The following is a 22,523-nucleotide window of genomic DNA, read 5'->3' as shown; positions in this document are numbered from 1 at the left end:
TCCAGGCTCCTCTTTTATCCTTCCCATTTGGCTGAGGACTATTATTACTTGTCTCTGAAAAGAGCTTTGTGTCCAGGTCTTCAGGTCAAATTGAAGATATCAGAATTTTTATGATTTCATTTTAAGCTGTCCATTAATGTTCTAGTAAGAACAGGGAAGGCTGTTAGAGATCACAGCCTTTCCATGGGAGAGTCCCTAGGAGTTGATCTGGAGTCACTCACTGATTTATTCAGTATTAAAAGAATGCCACTTTTACTGTAGATTACCTACCCATAACCTGCCATTACCATCACGGATAGCCATGCATCCATTTGTTGTCAGGGTTGCTAAGAAGTCCCCTGCCCCCGCCCTTTGTAAATAGGTGTTTTTTCACACCATCACACTTGTAAAGCTTCTTGGGTATTTCTTAATGTTTTAATCCAACCCCCACAGCATTGCAAACACACTCATTCATGTCAGTATGTTGGCATCATTCCTAACCTCCCTTTCTGTTCGTGCTGAGAAGTGAAAAGCACGTTGTCAGGGTGCTGACACAAGAAGGTGTCCCTGAGGTTATGAGACATCCTGGCAGATTTACCCAAGATGATGTATGTTCTGAGTCACGGGTCCCGGAGGGATGTTTCAACTGACATTGAGCCATCATCCTCCCAGAGTCTCCACCTGTCAAATGCTGCTGCTAAGATAAGGAGAGGAATTTTGTGGCAGGTAGTTAGTCCCTCGGGTCTCTTTCCATGGACATTTTCCATGGCCTGAATCATTTTTTGTTGGCTTGCAGAGACCGTGATGTACTGGCCACAGAAAATTCAAGGATAGGAACTTTAACTCAATAGTTCAAGAGCCCCAAGTAGCTGTGATTCCAATGGCTCATGGAGCTCTTTCTTGCAATTCCCTTTTTTTAACACCTTTAATGAGTTCAGTGTTTGGTTCCCTGTCAGGAGGATGCACTCCTCTGAGCATTGTATCTGGTATGGGTACTGCGGCAAGGCACCATGTTACATCTAGGCAAGCCCATTTTTGGAGAACTTTTCCTGGGGGTTAGGAATACAAAAATAGGAAATAAGAAAAAAGTTTATGGTTTAGATTTTTTTAAGTTTGCAGAATTGTGATACGTTGTTAGGATAATTTTTTTTCTTCTGTTAGAACAAATTATGGTTGTTAAATCTTCTTTGGGACAGAGGCTCTGAGTGGTTTGAATGAACACATCCTGATGATTTAAGTATAAAAAAAAAGACTAGTTCTATGACATTTGATGTTTTTCATTGTCACTTCCTTAGTTATTTTTGTCTATTGAAGCTCTTGAGGATAGCTAAAATGCTATTTTTTTCTATACTTAAATTTCTTTAATCCACATTAAGGTAGGGAAAGCGCCTTTTTGATCTTTACATAATTAAACTGAATTTAGCTTTCAGTCATGAAGAGGTTGTAGCTTTTTTATCATAGCTCTTCAATATAAAGTTAAATCTAAGTTAGAGAAAGCAGTAATAGTGTCTGTCACATGCTCTGGTTAGAGAATGTTCGGGGCTGCAATAGGATATAGCACAAGATGAGACAGTGACACTGTGCTTTCAAAGTAGGAAATATTATGACCCCAAAGCCTAGACTTATATCAAATAAGAGACCAGAATTTCTGAAGTCACGGACTTAAGTAGAATGACCCCAGGAAATACCATGGGACCATGACTTGGAGAGCCATGGAAAATTCATTGCAAAGATTATCTCCCGATTCCTTTCTTAACCTAATCTAACAAAGAAGTAACCATGAAATAGTCATGCTGAATTCTCATGCAGACTGGCCTACTTAGAACGTTTTTTTATGTGCAGTATTTGTTCAATAGGTGGAAATAATTACCAGTCCCTTAAACTTTAGAGCTGACACAAGACTTTTGTATATGCTGTTAACCATTGCATACTTACAAGCAAAGAAAGCCAACGCTGACATTTTTCCTCCCATTTTACAACCAAGGCAATTGAAACTCAAAGAATTTGACTAAATGAAATTAAAGTAAATGAAATTTTTTATATCCTGTCATTAATAAAAACTCAAATCTAATTTTTGGAGTCAGTGTTGTTTTTACTACATCGTAGGCTCTCTTTCCTAGAATTTCCAGGAACAGACATTTCTGGGAATGTCTATACTGTTTTGTTGAAGAGAGCTTTTGGGAGACTGATGTGAAACAAACAATTGAGTCAACACTTGGCAACTGTGTGATCTTAGGCAAGTTAATCTTTAGAAAATACTTAAAAAATACTTACCTACAAGAATTAGAATGTTCTTAGCATCCTGTAAGTAGCAGAATACCTTACTCCAGTAGGCTTTAACAATAAGAAAATGTATTTTCTAAAACATGAAGTCCAGAAATGAGGCTAGATCTAGAGCAGGTAGAGTCAGCAGCTTAAAAATGTCAGGGGAAGTCTGTTCCCTCATTATTACCCTCAGTGGCTCTGCCCTCGGGCTGGCTTCCTTAGGGTTGCAAAGTGGCCATGGCCATTCCAGGCATCAAGCTACAATTTAGCTACACCAAGATCTGGAGACGAAAGGAGGCCGTCATTTTCCTAGAAATGAGAAAGCATACTCATAAAAACCTACCACAGACTCTTATATTTCTTTTAGTATATCATCAGCCCAGCACTACACAGATCACTGGGAAGGAGGATAGGACTGTTAAAATTCCAACTGGCTCAGACTTACTGTTTTAGGAGGAATAAATGGTCTGTTGTGAGAATTAAAAGAAGTAACATATGGGATCCCTGGGTGGCGCAGCGGTTTGGCGCCTGCCTTTGGCCCAGGGCACGATCCTGGAGACCCGGGATCGAATCCCACATCGGGCTCCCGGTGCATGGAGCCTGCTTCTCCCTCTGCCTATGTCTCTGCCTCTCTCTCTCTCTCTCTCTGTGACTATCATAAATAAATAAAAATTAAAAAAAAAAGAAGTAACATGTTAAAATCCTGGAATTTAGTAGGCACCTTGTGTTAAATCTTTAGTGTATAATATGTGAAAGTATTTTGCGTTTCTTTATGTATTGTTACATTTATCCATTTTCAACATGAGCACTTAACTAAATTAAGTATCCCTCTTCCTAAAATATTCCTAAAGGTTTTCTTTCTGCATCTAGCTGAACATTTAACTGACAAGAGTAAAACTGCAGTCTGTATACTTTTCACATGGGCCTTATTTGAATTTCACATGCCACAGCTGTTGTGGGGTGATGTGGGATAGGCAGTACTTGTTTGAAATCATGTTTGGTTTTACACAGAATGGTCTTCTCATTCGTAAGGGGAGATAGAAAGTCATTTTCAGAACTTTGAACATGGCTCTCCTGTTGTAATGCCAAAAAAAGATCCATACCCAGGAAATTGAAAGCATTAAGCCTGTTTTTAGCATTAATATGTTCATTTTTCCATAGTAACTTGTTAAAGGACAGACAGCTTTGCCTTATCAACTAATTTTCTTTGACGTCAATGACAGTGCTATTCAAACAGTAATATGTGCCTAATAACTACTTAGTTTTTACATTATTAATGGGATTGGCTTTACTTTGGGAGAGTTATGTAACAAGCCAATCAACATACAAATAGAGACCAATGCCTATTTTCCATTTGCCAGATTAGCCCTTTTTTCTTTTTCTTGGCTTCAAGATGTCTTTCTCTGTATTATCTCCTTTTCCACTACCCTTTATGCCCCCCAGAGTTTTATCTCACCACCATTCCACTGATACCAGTTTTGGTCAGTCCTTTATTGTGTCTGTTAGGTGAGTTTCCAAATTTTAGATTTTTTTTTAGAACTCAAATCCTGAACGGTTTGTAATAACTCAGCATGACCCCTTGCTCGTTGATGTCCTGATATAGCTGGCACCTAGGTGACTAGCAGTTCCAGGATGACCTGGAGACCCGGGTAGAACATACAATGTGCCCACAGTTGCTTGGTAAACAAGCACCCTGGTGAATTGGTCTCATGTCTTGACCTTGCTTTAATGTCACACCCAGAAAATGATAGATTGGATGAATATGGCCTGACCAAGTCAAAATCCAGGAATGGTCATATTCAGGATGTCATTGTAGAGGTTCATAATTGCAGCTAACAAGTACTGATAACCTAAGGGACACAACTAAGGCTTGCTTTATGTAGCTCAGTTATCAGAAGGTTGAGTGAGAAAACTAGATATTTGCCAAACATTATGCTGAAAAGGGAGGAGAATGTGGAAGGACAGGGGTTATTTCATTCCGTGAATTAAAGGGGATCATTTGCAAGCCTGGCTGAACATCGCAGTCATTTGTAGAGTCTTCCAGCTGTGTAGATGGAGTTCTTTGCCTCTGGAGATTCTGCTTAATGAATCCATGTTATTGAATAGATTAACCACAATCAATAATATGCTTATTCTCTTTTTAGTAAAGGTTTAGGCTTTCTCCATATTTTGCTGTCACTCCCTTCCTCCTAAATCTTTACTGTTCCTCACATCCTTAAAAATTAAGTGTAAACCACTGACACCACTTTTACCTGTCTTCAGAGCTTTCCCAAATGTGTCCCCTCCCACCCTCCCAGCCTTCTTAGAATATGGGTTTTACATTTTTTAAAAATGTTATTTATTTATTTGAGAGAGAGAGTGAGCAAGCTAGTGAGTGAACACAAGCAGGGAAGAACAGAGGGAGAGGGAGAAGCAGGTTCCCCACTAAGCAGAGAGCCCGACACAGGGCTCGATCCTGGGACTCCAGGATTGTGACCTGAGCCAAAGGCAGATGCTTAACTGACTTAGCCACCCGGGCACCCTGGGGCTTACAGTTTCATTTGAGAGAATTGGCAGTTATTGAAAGGCTAAGTTTAGATTGGTGAAACATATGAAAACTATTCAGTCTCAGGAGCAATCAGAAAAGTACCGTGTTAAAATCCTAAGCTATGCTTTCTTGTTATCATTTGGCAAAGATAAAAAGAGATAATACTTTATTTTGGCATGAATAAAGAGAAACAGGTATTGATATATTCTTGGAAAGAATGATGTTTGTCACAAAATATATTTGATTGATATATTTTATGAAGGAGAGAGATCTCTTTCCTACACTGCTCTTAAGAAAGTGAGTTGGGAGACCTTTCTGGAAAGCAGTTTGGCATCATACATCAAGAGCCTTCAAATAATTCATGTTCTTTAATCCAGTTGTGTCCTTTAGAAAATATCCTAAAGAAACAGCTGATGTGGAAATAAAGACGCGTTTGCAACAATGTTTACTACACTGAATTTTATGGTAACAAAAAGTTGCAAGAAACCTAAATGTCCAACATTTGGGGAAAATGTTAAGCAAAGGATAACCTCCCCATATGATGGAATATCATTCATTCAAAATTGTGGGGTTGGGGTTTGGTGGTAAAAATATAGGTAACATAAAACTCACCATTTTAACTGTTTGAAGTGTGTAGTTCAGTGGCATTAAGTACCATCACATTACTGTGCAGCCATCACCACTATCCATCCACAGCACTTCTTATCTTACAAAATTCACACTCTATACTCATTAGACAACTTCCCATTTTCCCCTCTTCCCAGCCATTGGTGACCACCATTCTATTTTCTTTCTCGATGAATTTGACTACATTACTATATTTGACTATACTACTATATTTCATATAGGTGGGGTCATATGGTATTTTGTCTTTTTTGCAACTGGCTTATTTTACTTACCATAATATTGTCCATCCATGTTGTAACATGTCAAAATTTACTTTTTAAATCTAAATAATACTCTATTTTAAGTATACACTGTATTAAATTTATCTGTTCATCCGTTAATGGACATCTGTGCTGTTTTCGGCCACTTTTGGGCCAATGTGAATAATGCTGCTGTGAACATTGGGGTACAAATATCTGTTTAGTTTCCTGCTTTTGGTTCATTTGGTGTATACCCAGAAGGAAATGGTAGTTTTAAAAAAAATATTTGATAGTAAGGTGCATCATGATATCCAAACAAAATTTAAAAGCAGATTATAAAAATAACATGAATCTCTCTCTCTCTTTTTTTTATTTTTTATTTTTGGAAAAAAGTATGTGAAGAGGAAAAGGGCTGGAAGGAAATAGTAAGGATATGGGGTTATTCTATTTTCTTCCTGACTTTTATGTTATAAAATGGATCAGAAATTGATAAGCAGTTTGAAATGAAGAGAGGGTTTTCCCCCATCTCCAGACCAAATTAATGGAGTGATTTGGCACTAGTTTTCTTCTTATGCTGTCCTGCTTTGTGAGTTATTTTATGAGTGATTAATTTAAGAAATATCCCTAGAGATGCAAAGCACCATGAAATTCTAATTTAATTACTTTTATGTCTCACAGAAAGAATCACAGCTGTTCTATCACAAAGGAGGAAAAATGACAGCTAAATAGAACTTGACTTGAGCTCAGTTTCTTCTTTGATATAAAGGAGATGCTCTAGCTAGAAATAATCAACTCAAGAATATTTCCTTTATTCTTGACTTTGTTGAACATCTCAGTGCAGATGCAAGAAATGAACTGTCTTTGTTACAAGACTTCATCACTCACTTCATAATCAAGTACTTGCCTCTTTTAGAGGTAGCTTGCAATCAGGTGACAAATACAGTTGCTAATAATAAGGCAGCCTTGAACAAAAATCTATTGCTTTGTTCGACTAAGAAATTTTGTTTTATATATTTTAAACCCATGTTAATAGATATGTTTAGGATTATAAATTTTTCATTATATTTACCCTTTTATCATTATGAAATGCTCCTCCTCTGCCTTGTAAAAACTTCTGCCTTAAAGTCAGTTTTGTCTAATATTAGTCACAGCAGACTTCTTTGGGTTAATATTTGAGTGATATATCTTTATGCATCATTTTACTTTCAACTTAACCGTATTCTGTTACTTAAAGTGTGTCTCTTAAATGTATATAATTGAGAATCTATCTTTCTTTCCTTCTTTCTTCCTTTTTTCATTCATTCTTTCTTATTTATTTATTTATTTTTACATGAAGACAACAAAACGAAGTTTATTTTATTGTGATTAAAGAGAAAGATGCATAAACACTAAATTGTTATACTCTTTCTTTCTTTCTTTCTTTCTTTCTTCTTTCTTTCTTTCTTTCTTTCTTTCTTTCTTTCTTTCTTTGTTATTGTTGTTATTAACTTGACAAATCTCTTATTTGTAGTATTTGGGTCATTTTTATTTATTGTGATAACTGATATTTGCAAGTATGTTTTACCATCTTGCTATTTATTTTCTATTAGTTACATTATTTTTTTAGTATTCCATTTCCCCTCTTATTTTCTATTAATTTAGTATTATATTTTATCCCCTATTAGCTCTTTACTCATACTTTTAGCTTAGTAGTTCCAGAGATGGCCATCTATATTCTTGGCTTTTACAGTCTACCTTAAATTTGTACTTTACCACTCCTGAACAAGGAAAGAAACTTAAGGGAGTTTAAATATTCAACAGTTTTTAAAATATTAGTATCTTTTATATACAACCACCTATTTACCCTTTCTGATGTTCTTTCTGCAGTTCAGTGCTTTAACTGGAATTACTTTCCTTTAGTCTAAAGAAGTACTTTTAGTATTTTTTGTAGTGTGGATCTGCTGGCAGTTAATCCTTCCAGGTTTTGCTTGTTTGTAAACAACTTTCTTATACTTCTTTTTTGCTTTCATCACTCTAAAAATGTTATTGCATTATCTTTTGGCTTCCATAATTTGTATTGCTAAGTTAGCTATCAATTTTATTGCACCTTTATAAGTAATGTGTCTTTTTCACTCTGGCTGATTTTAAGATTTTTCTGTGTCTTTAGTTTCACCATTTAGACTGTGATTATTTTATTTTATCCTACTTGAAGTTTGCTGAACTTCTTTAATCTGTGGGTTAATATTTTCAACACTTTGGGAGTAATGTTTTTGACCATTATGTCTTCAAATATTTCTTGTGTTCTGTATTCTTTTTCTCTTCTTTCTGGAGTTATAATAATACATATGCTAGACAATTTAACTATGTCTCATATGTCTCATGCTTTGTTGTATTTCCCCCCACTTTTTTCTCTCTCTGCTTTCAGTTAGATACTTTATATTGACCTGTTCTTCATTTCACCAAATCTGTCTTTTGCTCTGTCTAGTCTATTAAACTCATAAAAAGAATTCTTATTTTCAGGTATTGTATGTTTTAGTTCTAGATTATCTGATTCTTTTTCTTTAAGAGTCCAACACTCCATTGAAATTGTTTATCTTTTTATCCCCTTTGTCCATCTTTTTCTTGATTTTTTGTAATAATTAGTTTAAACTTTTTGTTTATAAACTTCAGTATCTGAATTATCTCTGAGTCAGCTGCTCTTGTCTGTTTTTGCTCTTTTGTTTATTGGTCACATTTTTCTGGCTTTCTGCATGTCTCATAGTTATTGTAGACCATACATTTTGTATTTAAGAATTATTAAGACTGAAGATGATTTTATTTTCTCTGACAGAAAGTTCTCACTTTACTTTGTTAGCCAGATAGGATAAGAATCTGATTACCTCAAAAAATGCAATTGAGTTGGGGTACCTTGGTGGTGCAGTTGGTTAAGCATCTGACTCTTGGTTTTGGTTCAGACTGTGATCTCAGGGTTGTTAGATTCAGCCCACATGGGGCTCCATGATCAGCATGGAGTCTGCTTAAGGTCCTTTCTCCCTCACCCTATGCCCCTCTCTCCCCAACATGCTTGTGCTCTCTCTCTCTCTCCCTCTCTTTCTCTCTCTCTCTCTCTCAAATAAATAAATATAAGAAAATTCAATTGACTTGAATTGGTCTGGGTTTCAGTTTTAGTTGGCCCAATCTATCTTGATTTTGTCTCAGCTTTTGATTGAGAGCCACGCAGGTCTCTATCTCCTTATCCCTAAGTACTGTGGGAGATTTCATATCTGCCCTTTGAAGTTTTGAGTTTAACTCTGTTCTTTCATATCATACAGCTCTAAAATTTGGTAATTTTTTTTTTTTAAGGAGGAAACTCCTGTTTGTTGCAGGCTTCCTTCGCTAGTGGAACTTTACATTTAAGTACTGTCAGACTTGAGGAGATTTTACTCTGCCATCCCATCTCCTAGCCCTTTATGTAACCCAACATTCAACTAATGTCCTGTGGAAAAAACTGACTACATGCTTGAGGCTCCTTTAGGTTTCATTCCATCCTGATAACCCATACAACTATCAGGAAATCCACTAGTTTCTCTTTTCCCTGGTAGAGTTTCAGATAGGAAGTTTCTCTGCCTATGCCAAGCCCAAGCCTCATCTTGTGGTGAGGATGAACAAATACCCCTATAGAAGACAAAGCAATTCAGCTCATCTTGGAAGGGCAGTTCCCTTTCTGATGTTTTATTTCAAAGATGTTTTTAATTGTTGCTTCCATAGATCTCCTGGTCTATAAAAATATGTTTTTGATTATGTATCCATTTTTCCCTATAGTTGTTATAGCAGAAGTGATGGCTTCTAAATAGACTACTACATCTGTTTTGAAGCTAAAGTTTCCCCCCAGGCATTAAATATTTTTCTATAATTTATTTATTTATTTATTTATTTTTTACTTTAAAAGTATTTATTCATTTTTTTTTAATTTATTTTTTATTGGTGTTCAATTTACTAACATACAGAATAACACCCAGTGCCCGTCACCCATTCACTCCCACCCCCCGCCCTCCTCCCCTTCTACCACCCCTAGTTCGTTTCCCAGAGTTAGCAGTCTTTACGTTCTGTCTCCCTTTCTGATATTTCCCACACATTTCTTCTCCCTTCCCTTCTATTCCCTTTCACTATTATTTATATTCCCCAAATAAATGGGAACATATAATGTTTGTCCTTCTCCGACTGACTTACTTCACTCAGCATAATACCCTCCAGTTCCATCCACGTTGAAGCAAATGGTGGGTATTTGTCATTTCTAAGAGCTGAGTAATATTCCATTGTATACATAAACCACATCTTCTTTATCCATTCATCTTTCGTTGGACACCGAGGCTCCTTCCACAGTTTGGCTATCGTGGCCATTGCTGCTATAAACATCGGGGTGCAGGTGTCCCGGCGTTTCATTGCATTTGTATCTTTGGGGTAAATCCCCAACAGTGCAATTGCTGGGTCGTAGGGCAGGTCTATTTTTAACTCTTTGAGGAACCTCCACACAGTTTTCCAGAGTGGCTGCACCAGTTCACATTCCCACCAACAGTGTAAGAGGGTTCCCTTTTCTCCGCATCCTCTCCAACATTTGTTGTTTCCTGCCTTGTTAATTTTCCCCATTCTCACTGGTGTGAGGTGGTATCTCATTGTAGTTTTGATTTGTATTTCCCTGATGGCAAGTGATGCAGAGCATTTTCTCATGTGCATGTTGGCCATGTCTATGTCTTCCTCTGTGAGATTTCTGTTCATGTCTTTTGCCCATTTCATGATTGGATTGTTTGTTTCTTTGGTGTTGAGTTTAATAAGTTCTTTATAGATCTTGGAAACTAGCCCTTTATCTGATATGTCATTTGCAAATATCTTCTCCCATTCTGTAGGTTGTCTTTGAGTTTTGTTGACTGTATCCTTTGCTGTGCAAAACCTTCTTATCTTGATGAAGTCCCAATAGTTCATTTTTGCTTTTGTTTCTTTTGCCTTCGTGGATGTATCTTGCAAGAAGTTACTATGGCCGAGTTCAAAAAGGGTGTTGCCTGTGTTCTTCTCTAGGATTTTGATGGAATCTTGTCTCACATTTAGATCTTTCATCCATTTTGAGTTTATCTTTGTGTATGGTGAAAGAGAGTGGTCTAGTTTCATTCTTCTGCATGTGGATGTCCAATTTTCCGAGCACCATTTATTGAAGAGACTGTCTTTCTTCCAATGGATAGTCTTTCCTCCTTTATCGAATATTAGTTGCCCATAAAGTTCAGGGTCCACTTCTGGATTCTCTATTCTGTTCCACTGATCTATGTGTCTGTTTTTGTGCCAGTACCACACTGTCTTGATGACCACAGCTTTGTAGTACAACCTGAAATCTGGCATTGTGATGCCCCCAGATATGGTTTTCTTTTTTAAAATTCCCCTGGCTATTCGGGGTCTTTTCTGATTCCACACAAATCTTAAAATAATTTGTTCTAACTCTCTGAAGAAAGTCCATGGTATTTTGATAGGGATTGCATTAAACGTGTATATTGCCCTGGGTAACATTGACATTTTCACAATATTAATTCTGCCAATCCATGAGCATGGAATATTTTTCCATCTCTTTGTGTCTTCCTCAATTTCTTTCAGAAGTGTTCTATAGTTTTGAGGGTATAGATCCTTTACATCTTTGGTGAGGTTTATTCCTAGGTATCTTATGCTTTTGGGTGCAATTGTAAATGGGATTGACTCCTTAATTTCTCTTTCTTCAGTCTCATTGTTAGTGTATAGAAATGCCACTGACTTCTGGGCATTGATTTTGTATCCTGCCACGCTACCGAATTGCTGTATGAGTTCTAGCAATCTTGGGGTGGAGACTTTTGGGTTTTCTATGTAGAGTATCATGTCATCGGCGAAGAGGGAGAGTTTGACTTCTTCTTTGCCAATTTGAATGCCTTTAATGTCTTTTTGTTGTCTGATTGCTGAGGCTAGGACTTCCAGTACTATGTTGAACAGCAATGGTGAGAGTGGACATACCTGTCTTGTTCCTGATCTTAGGGGAAATGCTCCTAGTGCTTCCCCATTGAGAATGATATTTGCTGTGGGCTTTTCATAGATGGCTTTTAAGATGTCGAGGAATGTTCCCTCTATCCCTACACTCTGAAGAGTTTTGATCAGAAATGGATGCTGTATTTTGTCAAATGCTTTCTCTGCATCCAATGAGAGGATCATATGATTCTTGGTTTTTCTCTTGCTGATATGATGAATCACATTGATTGTTTTACGGGTGTTGAACCAGCCTTGTGTCCCAGGGATAAATCCCACTTGGTCATGGTGAATAATTTTCTTAATGTACTGTTGGATCCTATTGGCCAGTATCTTGTTGAGAATTTTTGCATCCATGTTCATCAGGGATATTGGTCTGTAATTCTCCTTTTTGGTGGGGTCTTTGTCTGGCTTTGGAATTAAAGTGATGCTGGCTTCATAGAACGAATTTGGAAGTACTCCATCTCTTTCTATCTTTCCAAACAGCTTTAGGAGAATAGGTATGATTTCTTCTTTAAACGTTTGATAAAATTCCACTGGGAAGCCATCTGGCCCTGGACTCTTGTGTCTTGGGAGGTTTTTGATGACTGCTTCAATTTCCTCCCTGGTTATTGGCCTGTTCAGGTTTTCTATTTCTTCCTGTTCCAGTTTTGGTAGTTTGTGGCTTTCCAGGAATGCGTCCATTTCTTCTAGATTGCCTAATTTATTGGCGTATAGCTGTTCATAATATGTTTTTAAAATCGTTTGTATTTCCTTGGTGTTGGTAGTGATCTCTCCTTTCTCATTCATGATTTTATTAATTTGAGTCTTCTCTCTCTTCTTTTTAATAAGGCTGGCTAATGGTTTATCTATCTTATTAATTCTTTCAAAGAACCAACTCCTGGTTCTGTTGATCTGTTCCACAGTTCTTCTGGTCTCGATTTCGTTGAGTTCTGCTCGAATCTTTATTAACTCCCTTCTTCTCTTGGGTGTAGGATCTATTTGCTGTTTTTTCTCTAGCTCCTTTATGTGTAAGATTAGCTTCTGTATTTGAGTTCTTTCCAGTTTTTGAATGGATGCTTGTATTGCGATGTATTTCCCCCTTAGGACTGCTTTTGCTGCATCCCAAAGATTTTGAACGGTTGTATCTTCATTCTCATTAGTTTCCATGAATCTTTTTAATTCTTCCTTAATTTCCTGATTGACCCTTTTATCTTTTAGCAGGATGGTCCTTAACCTCCACGTGTTTGAGGTCCTTCCAAACTTCTTGTTGTGATTTAGTTCTAATTTCAAGGCATTATGGTCCGAGAATATGCAGGGGACGATCCCAATCTTTTGGTATCGGTTCAGACCCGATTTGTGACCCAATATGTGGTCTATTCTGGAGAAAGTTCCATGTGCGCTTGAGAAGAATGTGTATTCAGTTGAGTTTGGATGTAAAGTTCTGTAGATATCTGTGAAATCCATCTGGTCCAGTGTATCATTTAAAGCTCTCGTTTCTTTGGAGATGTTGTGCTTAGAAGACCTATCGAGTATAGAAAGAGCTAGATTGAAGTCACCAAGTATAAGTGTATTATTATCTAAGTATTTCTTCACTTTGGTTAATAATTGATTTATATATTTGGCAGCTCCCACATTCGGAGCATATATATGGAGGATTGTTAAGTCCTCTTGTTGAATAGATCCTTTAAGTATGATATAGTGTCCCTCTTCATCTCTCACTACAGTCTTTGGGGTAAATTTTAGTTTATCTGATATAAGGATGGCTACCCCTGCTTTCTTTTGAGGACCATTCGAATGGTAAATGGTTCTCCAACCTTTTATTTTCAGGCTGTAGGTGTCCTTCTGTCTAAAATGAGTCTCTTGTAGACAGCAAATAGATGGGTCCTGCTTTTTTATCCAGTCTGAAACCCTGCGCCTTTTGATGGGGTCATTAAGCCCGTTCACATTCAGAGTTACTATTGAGAGATATGAGTTTAGTGTCATCATGATATCTATTCAGTCTTTGTTTTTGTGGACTGTTCCACTGAACTTCTTCTTAAAGGGGAATTTTAAGAGTCCCCCTTAAAATTTCTTGCAGAGCTGGTTTGGCGGTCACATATTCTTTTAGTTGCTGCCTGTCTTGGAAGCTCTTTATCTCTCCTTCCATTTTGAATGAGAGCCTTGCTGGATAAAGTATTCTTGGTTGCATGTTCTTCTCATTTAGGACCCTGAATATATCCTGCCAGCCCTTTCTGGCCTGCCAGGTCTCTGTGGAGAGGTCTGCTGTTACCCTAATACTCCTCCCCATAAAAGTCAGGGATTTCTTGTCTCTTGCTGCTTTAAGGATCTTCTCCTTATCTTTGGAATTTGCAAGCTTCACAATTAAATGTCGAGGTGTTGAACGGTTTTTATTGATTTTAGGGGGGGATCTCTCTATTTCCTGGATCTGAATGCCTGTTTCCCTTCCCAGATTAGGAAAGTTTTCAGCTAGAATTTGTTCAAATACATATTCTGGCCCTCTGTCCCTTTCGGCGCCCTCGGGAACCCCAATTAAACGTAGGTTTTTCTTCCTCAGGCTGTCGTTTATTTCCCTTAATCTATCTTCATGGTCTTTTAATTGTTTGTCTCTTTTTTCCTCAGTTTCCCTCTTTGCCATCAACTTGTCTTCCATGTCACTCACTCGTTCTTCCACCTCGTTAACCCTCGTCGTTAGGACTTCTAGTTTGGATTGCATCTCATTCAATTGATTTTTAATTTCTGCCTGATTAGCTCTAAATTCTGCAGTCATGAAGTCTCTTGAGTCCTTTATACTTTTTTCTAGAGCCACCAGTAGCTGTATAATAGTGCTTCTGAATTGGCTTTCTGACATTGAATTGTAATCCAGATTTTGTAACTCTGTGGGAGAGAGGACTGTTTCTGATTCTTTCTTTGAGGTGAGGTTTTCCTTCTAGTCATTTTGCTCAGTGCAGAGTGGCCAAAAGCAAGTTGTATTGGGAAAAAGAGAAAAAGAGAGGAGAGAAAGAAGGAAAGAAAAGAGAAAGAGAAAAAAAAGGGAAGAAAAAAACGAAAAAAAAAAAAGAAGAAAAAGAGAAAGAAAAAGAAAGGAGAAAAAAGGGGGTGGGGGAAGGAAACAAATCAAAAAGCAAAACAAAACAAAAACAACAACAACAACAAAAAGAACTACCGGGGAGTATCTTCTGATTCTGTGTACTTTTAAGTCCCTTGGCTTCTCCTGGAACTTGTCCGTGTAGCTGGTGTTCTGGGGCAGGGGCCTGTTTTGCTGATTTCCAGGTGTTAGCACTTGGGGGAGCTGCTCAGCCCCCTCCTGGTGCAGGGCTCAGTGGGGGTTGTTTACCCCGTGAGGCCGCAGGAGGAACAGCCCCAGTGGCGGGGCAGCTCTGGAAACCTGGATTCAGCCCCCGCAGGAACTCCGGAGCTCTCCGTCTGCAGGGCCTGGAGGCTCCGGGGCGGGGCCGCTGATCTGCTCAAGCTGGGGCAGGAGCGTCCTCGCTGTCCTGGGCCCTCCCGGCCTCTGCCTGTCCCGGAGGAGGCGGGATCCTGGGCTGTGTCCCGGCGCCCTGTGCTCCGGAGCCTGTGCTGGTGGATTCGCGCTCCCGGGCCGCGCAACCCCCTCCGCGGAGCCGCCGCCCGAGCCCCTCCGAGCTGCTCCTGGAACCGCGCAGCCCCCTCCGCACGGAGCCTCTTCCTCTGCCCGAGCCCCTCCGAGCTGCTCCCGGGGCCGCGCAGCCCCCTCCGCGGAGCCGCCGCCCGAGCCCCTTCAGCTGCTCCGGTCCCGCCGGGTCCCGCCGTGCGCGCTGCAGCCCTTAGGGAGCTCGGCGCACTCTCCCGGGGCGCAGGTGTCTGTTACTGTCCCGGGGAGCCCGAGGGCATCCCCGCCCTCCTGGGTCCTGCTCCTACTCCCTGCGAGCCCCTTTCCGCCCGGGAAGGTCGGTGCAGCTCCTGCTCCTCCGGGACGGGGCTCTCCTGTCCTGGGGACACTCGCCCCGGCCTCAGCCCGGCTCCTCGCGGGGCCCCTCCCCCTCGGAGGCCTTTGTTCCTTTATTTCTTTTTCCCCGTCTTCCTACCTTGATAGAAGCGCGAAATCTTCTCACTGTAGCATTCCAGCTGGTCTCTCTTTAAATCTCAGGCCGAATTCATAGATTTTCAGGATAATTTGAAGGTTTTCTAGGTAGTTTAGTTTGGTGGAGACAGGTGATTTGGAGACCCTACTCTTCCGCCATCTTGCCATTTTTCTATAATTTAAATGGTTATATAACTTTCAAACATTTGGAATACATTTTATTCCATATTTATAATATTGTGGGAAATTTAGAGTACTTTTTCATCTTATAATAAATATTCCTATACCTGAATTTTTGATTACCTATTTGATGCTTTTCCATAGTATAAATTTATAGCTGTGTAATTGTGTCAACAGATATGCATAATTTTTAAAAATTTTATAATTTTGATATATACTGGCAAATTTCAGACAAGAAATGCAGTACTAATTTACTTTGACAGTGTGTGAGATTCTTAATTTCTGTGGGTGGTATATTAATAATATATGACAGGATTTTATTTCTCTCATAACACACCTACACATTATCTTAATCTCCAGGAGAATCCAGAAAATGTTAAGACTTTCTCCTCAATACTGAAGTCATTGTCACGGAACGCTATGAATCCTAAAAAATATATAAATTATTAATTTTATTGGTATTTATATTTTGGCTAAAAACATAAAAATATGTGTTGTTTATGGTGACATAAAAACAGATGTAAGCCAGACTTTTCATTTTGGTTGGTTTTCGCACTTAGGAAGCCCTTAATCAATTTTTATTGATTGATTTGAATATGTCTTGCTTTTTGTATTTTTCCTTTAATATCTTTAAGAGAAATTCCATGTTCTTTGGTTTCAGGGGAAATGAAAGAATTTATTTGTTGGAAATATTGCATATCTTGATATGAATTGGTAGAAAAGAAAGTAAACAACTTCTTTCTTCTTCTGTATTCTTTTTATTGGGATCTTCCACTTGTCTCTGAACAAACACAAAAACCTTTGAGACTTACAGGAGTCTAAGATGTAAAAATCATGTCATTCCTTTATATGACTAGTTTTAAATATCAGCAGTCTGGGTACATGTTTTTTCCATTTTAGAATTGGAAAACATCTATACTTCTGGAGAAGTAAAAATGCTTTTTGATCACCAACAGTGATGCATTTGGAAATTTTCTTTTCTTCCTCAACTTTCATAACTATTTGATCCAACTAGTTAAGATTAATACTTACTTGATTTTTGTTTCCATTTAGAGATACTTGTTCTATTTTAAAAGTAAGACCCGGATGGCTTAGTGGGTTAAGTGTCCAACTCTTGGTTTTGGCTCAGGTAGCGGGATCAAGCCCCGAGTCAGGTTCTGTGCTCAGCACAGAGTCTGCTTGAGATTCTCTCCATCTACTCCTCCCCTACCACATGTGCACAAGTTCCCTCTCTCAAATAAATAAATCTTTTTAAAAAATTCTGTGACTGTCATGCATTAAAAATGACTATTGTGCTTTAAAAAAACAGTAAGACCCTTAAAAGGGTACATAATCCTCAATATCCAGGAAAAGGTACTTTTTCTTTCCTTTTGAAATTTAACTTATCATTTTAAGTTATGGAAAATTTCAAGCATGTATAAAAGACAAGAGTATACTGTAATGCACACTACTATGCCTGCCACCACTTTTGCTATTCCTGTCTTTTATTTTAACAGTTGATTTAAGTGGGAATGCCTTTATCTTTAAATTATAATGCATTTTTTTTCTGTATAACCTTTTTTTTTTATTATTATCAAGCGGTCATTCATTCAGTATATAGTCCTTAAATTTTCCTTGATTATATTTTTTTAAAATAAAGATTGTATTTTTCGTGTTTGTCTCAAGCAGTTTCTAATGGTCATCAGGGTGTTTATTTTAATTTTCTTTTTCTTTGTGTTCCCAAATGTAATAATATTGAATATTGTTGCCTGTTAAAGGATGGATTTGAGGAAATCCTTGGACAGATTCTAAGAAGTGTTACCTTGAAAGTATAGTGTATGTGCAAACACTGAAGTCTTTTCAAATGTTGAAGTATTTTTCAGAGGTTGATATTTAGTTTCATGCATATTCAGAAAAGGGTTCTTACTCTCTTTGAGCCAAAATTAGTATGCACAGGCACAATGTCTGTTTTTCTTAATTTCTTCGTGCAATTGACATTCTTTATTTTGTTTCTGCATCATTCTTATGATACTGATTGTTCCACTGTGTTACCTAGATGTTCCCCTCATAGCTTTCTGTATTTTTAAGGCTTTTTAAAAACCACTTTTAAAAATAGGTACAGGTTCTTATTTTTTAATTACCACTGCTTACACATGTGTACACATGCACACACAACTCACATTTCTGGTAGATTGTTGAAAAGAGGATTTTTTAAAAGACAGTAGCTACTATGATAAAGGTAAACTAAGCAAGGGAATGCAGTGGAGCCCAGGGCAAGGAAAGACAGTTATTTAAGCATTAAATTTTAACAGCACACTACATTCTGGGGCGAAGGCCAGTGGAATATTTTTGCTTGCTCAGGCATTGGAGTTATGCAAACAGAAGCTATTGCATGCCCAGAGTTTCATGACTGAGGAAGTAAACTTGTACATTTGTTTTCTTTAATAGGTTCAAAAAGGCATTTGAATCTGAGCCATCACTACAGTCAGGAATTAATTATGCAGTCCTTCTCCTGGCAGCTGGGCACCAGTTTGAATCTTCCTTTGAGCTCCGGAAAGTTGGTAATTGAAGCTTGATATTTTACACGGAAATCAAGAAACTGACCCAACTTGGTACAGAGAAAAAAAAATTGTTGATAGACTCTTTGCTTTTTACTACTATTTCTAAAGGATTGCTATTACTATATCTCCCTGTTTAGTGTTTCATACTACTATGCAGAATCCTGAAATTGGGATGTAATTTGGTTTTTAGTTGATTTTGCCTGTTTCTAAAAAACCCTCTGGTTAATATTTATTGTTCCAGCACAAACTAATATTGAAAATATGGGCTCTGCGTTCAGTCCCAATTCCCAAATAAGGCAGTGTTTGGAAATTCAAGAAGATTTCCTTTTTTTTTTTTTTTAAGATTTTATTTATTTATTCATGAGAGACACAGAGAGAGGCAGAGACACAGGCAGAGGGAGAAGCCAGGCTCCATGTGGGGAGCTGGATGCAGTACTTGATCCTGGACCCCAGGGATCATGCCCTGAGATGAAGGCAGATGCACAGCCCCTAAGGCACCCAGGCGTCCCAACATTTCCTATTTAAGATTTAGAGGAAGAGGGAAGCAGGAGAAGGAGAAGAAAAGACCTCTGATATTTTCTATTTCTGATTCTCTTATACACTTTCAAGCACTGTGGTTTTGGTAGTATTGGAGGTGGAGCCTGCCAAAGCCAGGACAAGCAGATGGCAGTCTTGGCAGTGATTAGTCTCCTCAGAGACCATCTCTGAATTGTAGCCATTGATAGAATGTGCTTTTGTCCCTTTTATCTGTGGACATTGTTTCATCTGCTCACCTTTCTTTGGAATTTGAAGATTTCCCACATCTTAGTGAATAAATTTTGTGTGATTTTTTTTTTTTTTTTGCTTCTGGCTTTAATAACACTTTTCAAAGTTTTACATATTGGAATACTGTCTATGGTAGTGAGATGTTGCTCTTAGTTTCTAACCATTCTCTCCGGGAATCTTTCCAACTCTTATAGGAGTCATTACTATAGACCTGGAAATATTATGCCATATTTTTCTTAGAGGGAAAAAAACCCCATCCTAGCGAATGTATGAATTATAGTAGAATCTTTTTCTTTAATATTTTAATCTTTTTTAAAGATTTTATTTATTTATTTGAAAGAAGGAGAGAGGGAGAGCACAAAGGGAGAGGGAAAAGCAGACTCCCTGCCCAGCAGAGAGCCCAATGTGGGACTCGATCCCAGGACCCTGAGATCCTGGCCTGAGATGAAGGCAGAAGCTTAACTGATCGAGCCACCCAGGCACCCCTCCTTTAAGATTTTTAACTGGAGACTGTTTCTGTTTAATTTTCTTTCAAGAAAAATGAGTCCTGAACTTTTTTACATTATTTGGGAAGGACTTATAAAATAGCCATGTGTAATGTTCTGGGAAATCCTGAATGGCAAATAAAGTTTGAGTATTAAGTAATTTTGGAAGGCCCCAGACTAAAAGAATGATAAAATACTTGTTGCTGCTGGATTGCACTGGTATACAATGCACAAAGCTTTATTTGAAATAATTTTTTCAGTTGGTAAATGAAATCAGAGAAAATACATGGTAACTTGTACTTTTCAAAAATTATGATTACAAAAAAATGTTGTACCTAAGGTTGGTTTTCAAACTCTACACTAGCCAAAACTCTTTAAGTACTAGTGATCTAAAAAAATACTTTGTACTGTTACGTTTTTGAACTTAAGGTGAAGTTTTATGGAAGCCTCCAGATCATTACAAGAATTAGCACTGATTTGCATGTATTGATAGATCAATAGCATAGTGACTTGAAAATGTACCTACTCTTCTCATTTTTAAGTTCAACATAGATTAAAATGATCAGCACCCTGCTGAGAGAGTAGATCTTATTGCAAAAAAGAAATGATAATGATCTGATGTGATGGAAGTCTTAGCTAACACCATGGTGGTAACCATTCTGCAATATATAAGTATATCAAAGAAACACATTTTATACCTTGAACTTACACGATGTGATCAATATCAGTTGTGTATTATAATAAAACTGAGGGAAAAGAAGAAGAATGATCAGCACCCTGAGGCTTGAGGAACTATGATTAATATAACTTTATAAAGAAAATATATTTTAATCTTTTTCCAAGAACTCATTTACAATATATATTAAGCATTTGAAAATATACGAAGTTGAATTTTGAATTTGGGAAAGTGCAGAACATACACAGACTTAAAATGTGACTTGACAATGAAACTTTTAGTTACTTCAAGAAATAAATTTTAGGTTTCTAAAATACTGTAATTTACACTCCAAACTGTATATCCTTTATAATTAAAGCTCACTAATTTAGGTTCTGCTCAATCATAAATTATGATATCATATATCATCATAGACTGACTAGTGCTTAATTTTTTTAATGGTAAGATAGAATTAAAAAGATTTTCAAGGAAAGATTTCCTATTATATAGGAATAAATTGTCCTATATAATATTAACAGTATGTAATAGAAATAAGATGAATAAATAAAGCACATTTTGCAAGCACATTTTGCATATTTTAAAGATATATTCTTAAAAAGCTTTTTTTAAATGGTCTAGCCAAATTTCTCAGTATTTTATATCTTCTTCTGTTCCTTCTCTTGGCCCCCTGCAAATGTACAAATGAGCCCAAATTACTGAGTTTCCTTTTAGTAATTAGACTTTTTTTAAAGTGAAATCCCTTTTTCAGATGCATTTTGAAATTTTGATTCATTTATAAAAGATAAGCAACTAAAAATTAAGATGCCAAAAGACAATCACTAAATCTGAAGCTTAGATTTAATATATCATCTTACAGTTAAGATTTCTAAGGTAAGACATGATTCTTAGCTGTCCTAATCTACTGCCCAAAGACTCTCAATTCTAGTTATGTGTGTGTTTGAAGTTAAGACCAACTGTTTCATGATCTGCTTTTTCAGTTTCCCAGTTTTTGAATAATCATTGATGTTTAGACCACTTGGAACTAGGATTTGAAAAAACAGAACCACATCTTACATGTTCTTCCTATTTCCAGCTACATAAGACTTAAAATTAATATTCAACTGTTAACTACGTAACTGCTGATTTTCCTGTCTTCTGTGGACTTTTTCAACTCTGAGACATTTTATGGGTGAGAGTCAGAATTCTAGGTTTGGGTCTCCCAACAATAATGATTATATAATAAAAGAACGTTGGAATTGAGACAAAAGACTATTTGAATCTCATTTTCAGGGAACAATAAAAATGAAATCTGTATTACTGAATGTGAAAGTCCATGATTCTATAATGATAGTTTTAAAAAGGAAATCAGAACAAAAACAAAATCCATCACTAGTCACAGAACAACTCCTTTGTCCTGCTTGGAGGTGACCAATTTCTCAGATAATTGGAAATTATATAGGGAAGAAATTAGGTACCTTCCCTTCTTTTTAAAGAGATACTATATAACTCATCTAGTTGAGGAGGTAAAAGCTCTCCTTAAAGTATGCTACAAACTAAATGTATTATTGCACAGGGAATGTATTCTTCAAAAGAATTCTAGTTAATGAAATGGAGGGAATGATAAGCTGACAATGATAGTGATGTTGAAATAATGATTCTGTCAAGGATTTCTATATATGCCCTCCAGGGATCTGACTCTCAGTGATCCAGCCAGCATCCCTAGTTGTGAGATGGCCCAACAGAGCCTCTTCATGCGATGAGCAGGAAATAAGCAGTATCTCCTATAAAATAGTCTAACCAAAAATGTTTAACCAACATTTTAAGATCTAATGTCCAGCTATTAGGAATCACAGTGGCTATCAAAAGAAGTCAAATGACACAAGCATGTGACAAATTCATGCCAATGTCAAAGTTAACTGTCACCCTCATCTTACGAACCGGCATGCAAGAATAAACCTGAAATTTTATTATAAAACTGTTATTACTATAATTTTGGACTATTGCACATTAGCCCCTATTTAAATGTTTGACGTGATTTGCTGCTAGACCTATCCTTGGCTCATTGTTTTGCAAGCACAACAAAATAAAAACAGCTCATTTTCAAATGAAGTTGGTAGAAATGCCCATTTTTAGTGTCTCATTTTATCTGTGCACTTTCTTTCCTTATATTCGTTGAATTTTAAATTATACTCAGATAGGAGATCATGGATGTTGTTGCATACGTGAGG

General features: G+C 37.3%; 1 protein-coding gene across 2 annotated transcripts in view; it reads left to right on the top strand.

Annotated features, from left to right (window-relative positions):
• The window catches only part of MAP3K5 (mitogen-activated protein kinase kinase kinase 5), a 198,217-nt gene that overhangs the window by 88,099 nt on the left and 87,595 nt on the right, over positions 1 to 22,523 (top strand). For both annotated transcript variants that reach the window (XR_007412214.1, XM_025422373.3), the window contains exon 8: positions 18,278 to 18,390. Coding sequence is in view for 1 of the 2 variants with exons in the window: in XM_025422373.3 (XP_025278158.1) it covers positions 18,278 to 18,390 (113 nt within the window). In the remaining variant the exon portion in view is untranslated. The remainder of the gene's footprint in view (positions 1 to 18,277; positions 18,391 to 22,523) is intronic.

This window comes from Canis lupus, chromosome 1 (genome assembly GCF_003254725.2).
Source record: "Canis lupus dingo isolate Sandy chromosome 1, ASM325472v2, whole genome shotgun sequence".
NCBI classification, from domain to species: domain Eukaryota; kingdom Metazoa; phylum Chordata; class Mammalia; order Carnivora; family Canidae; genus Canis; species Canis lupus.
This window is presented reverse-complemented; position numbering and strand designations above follow the sequence as displayed.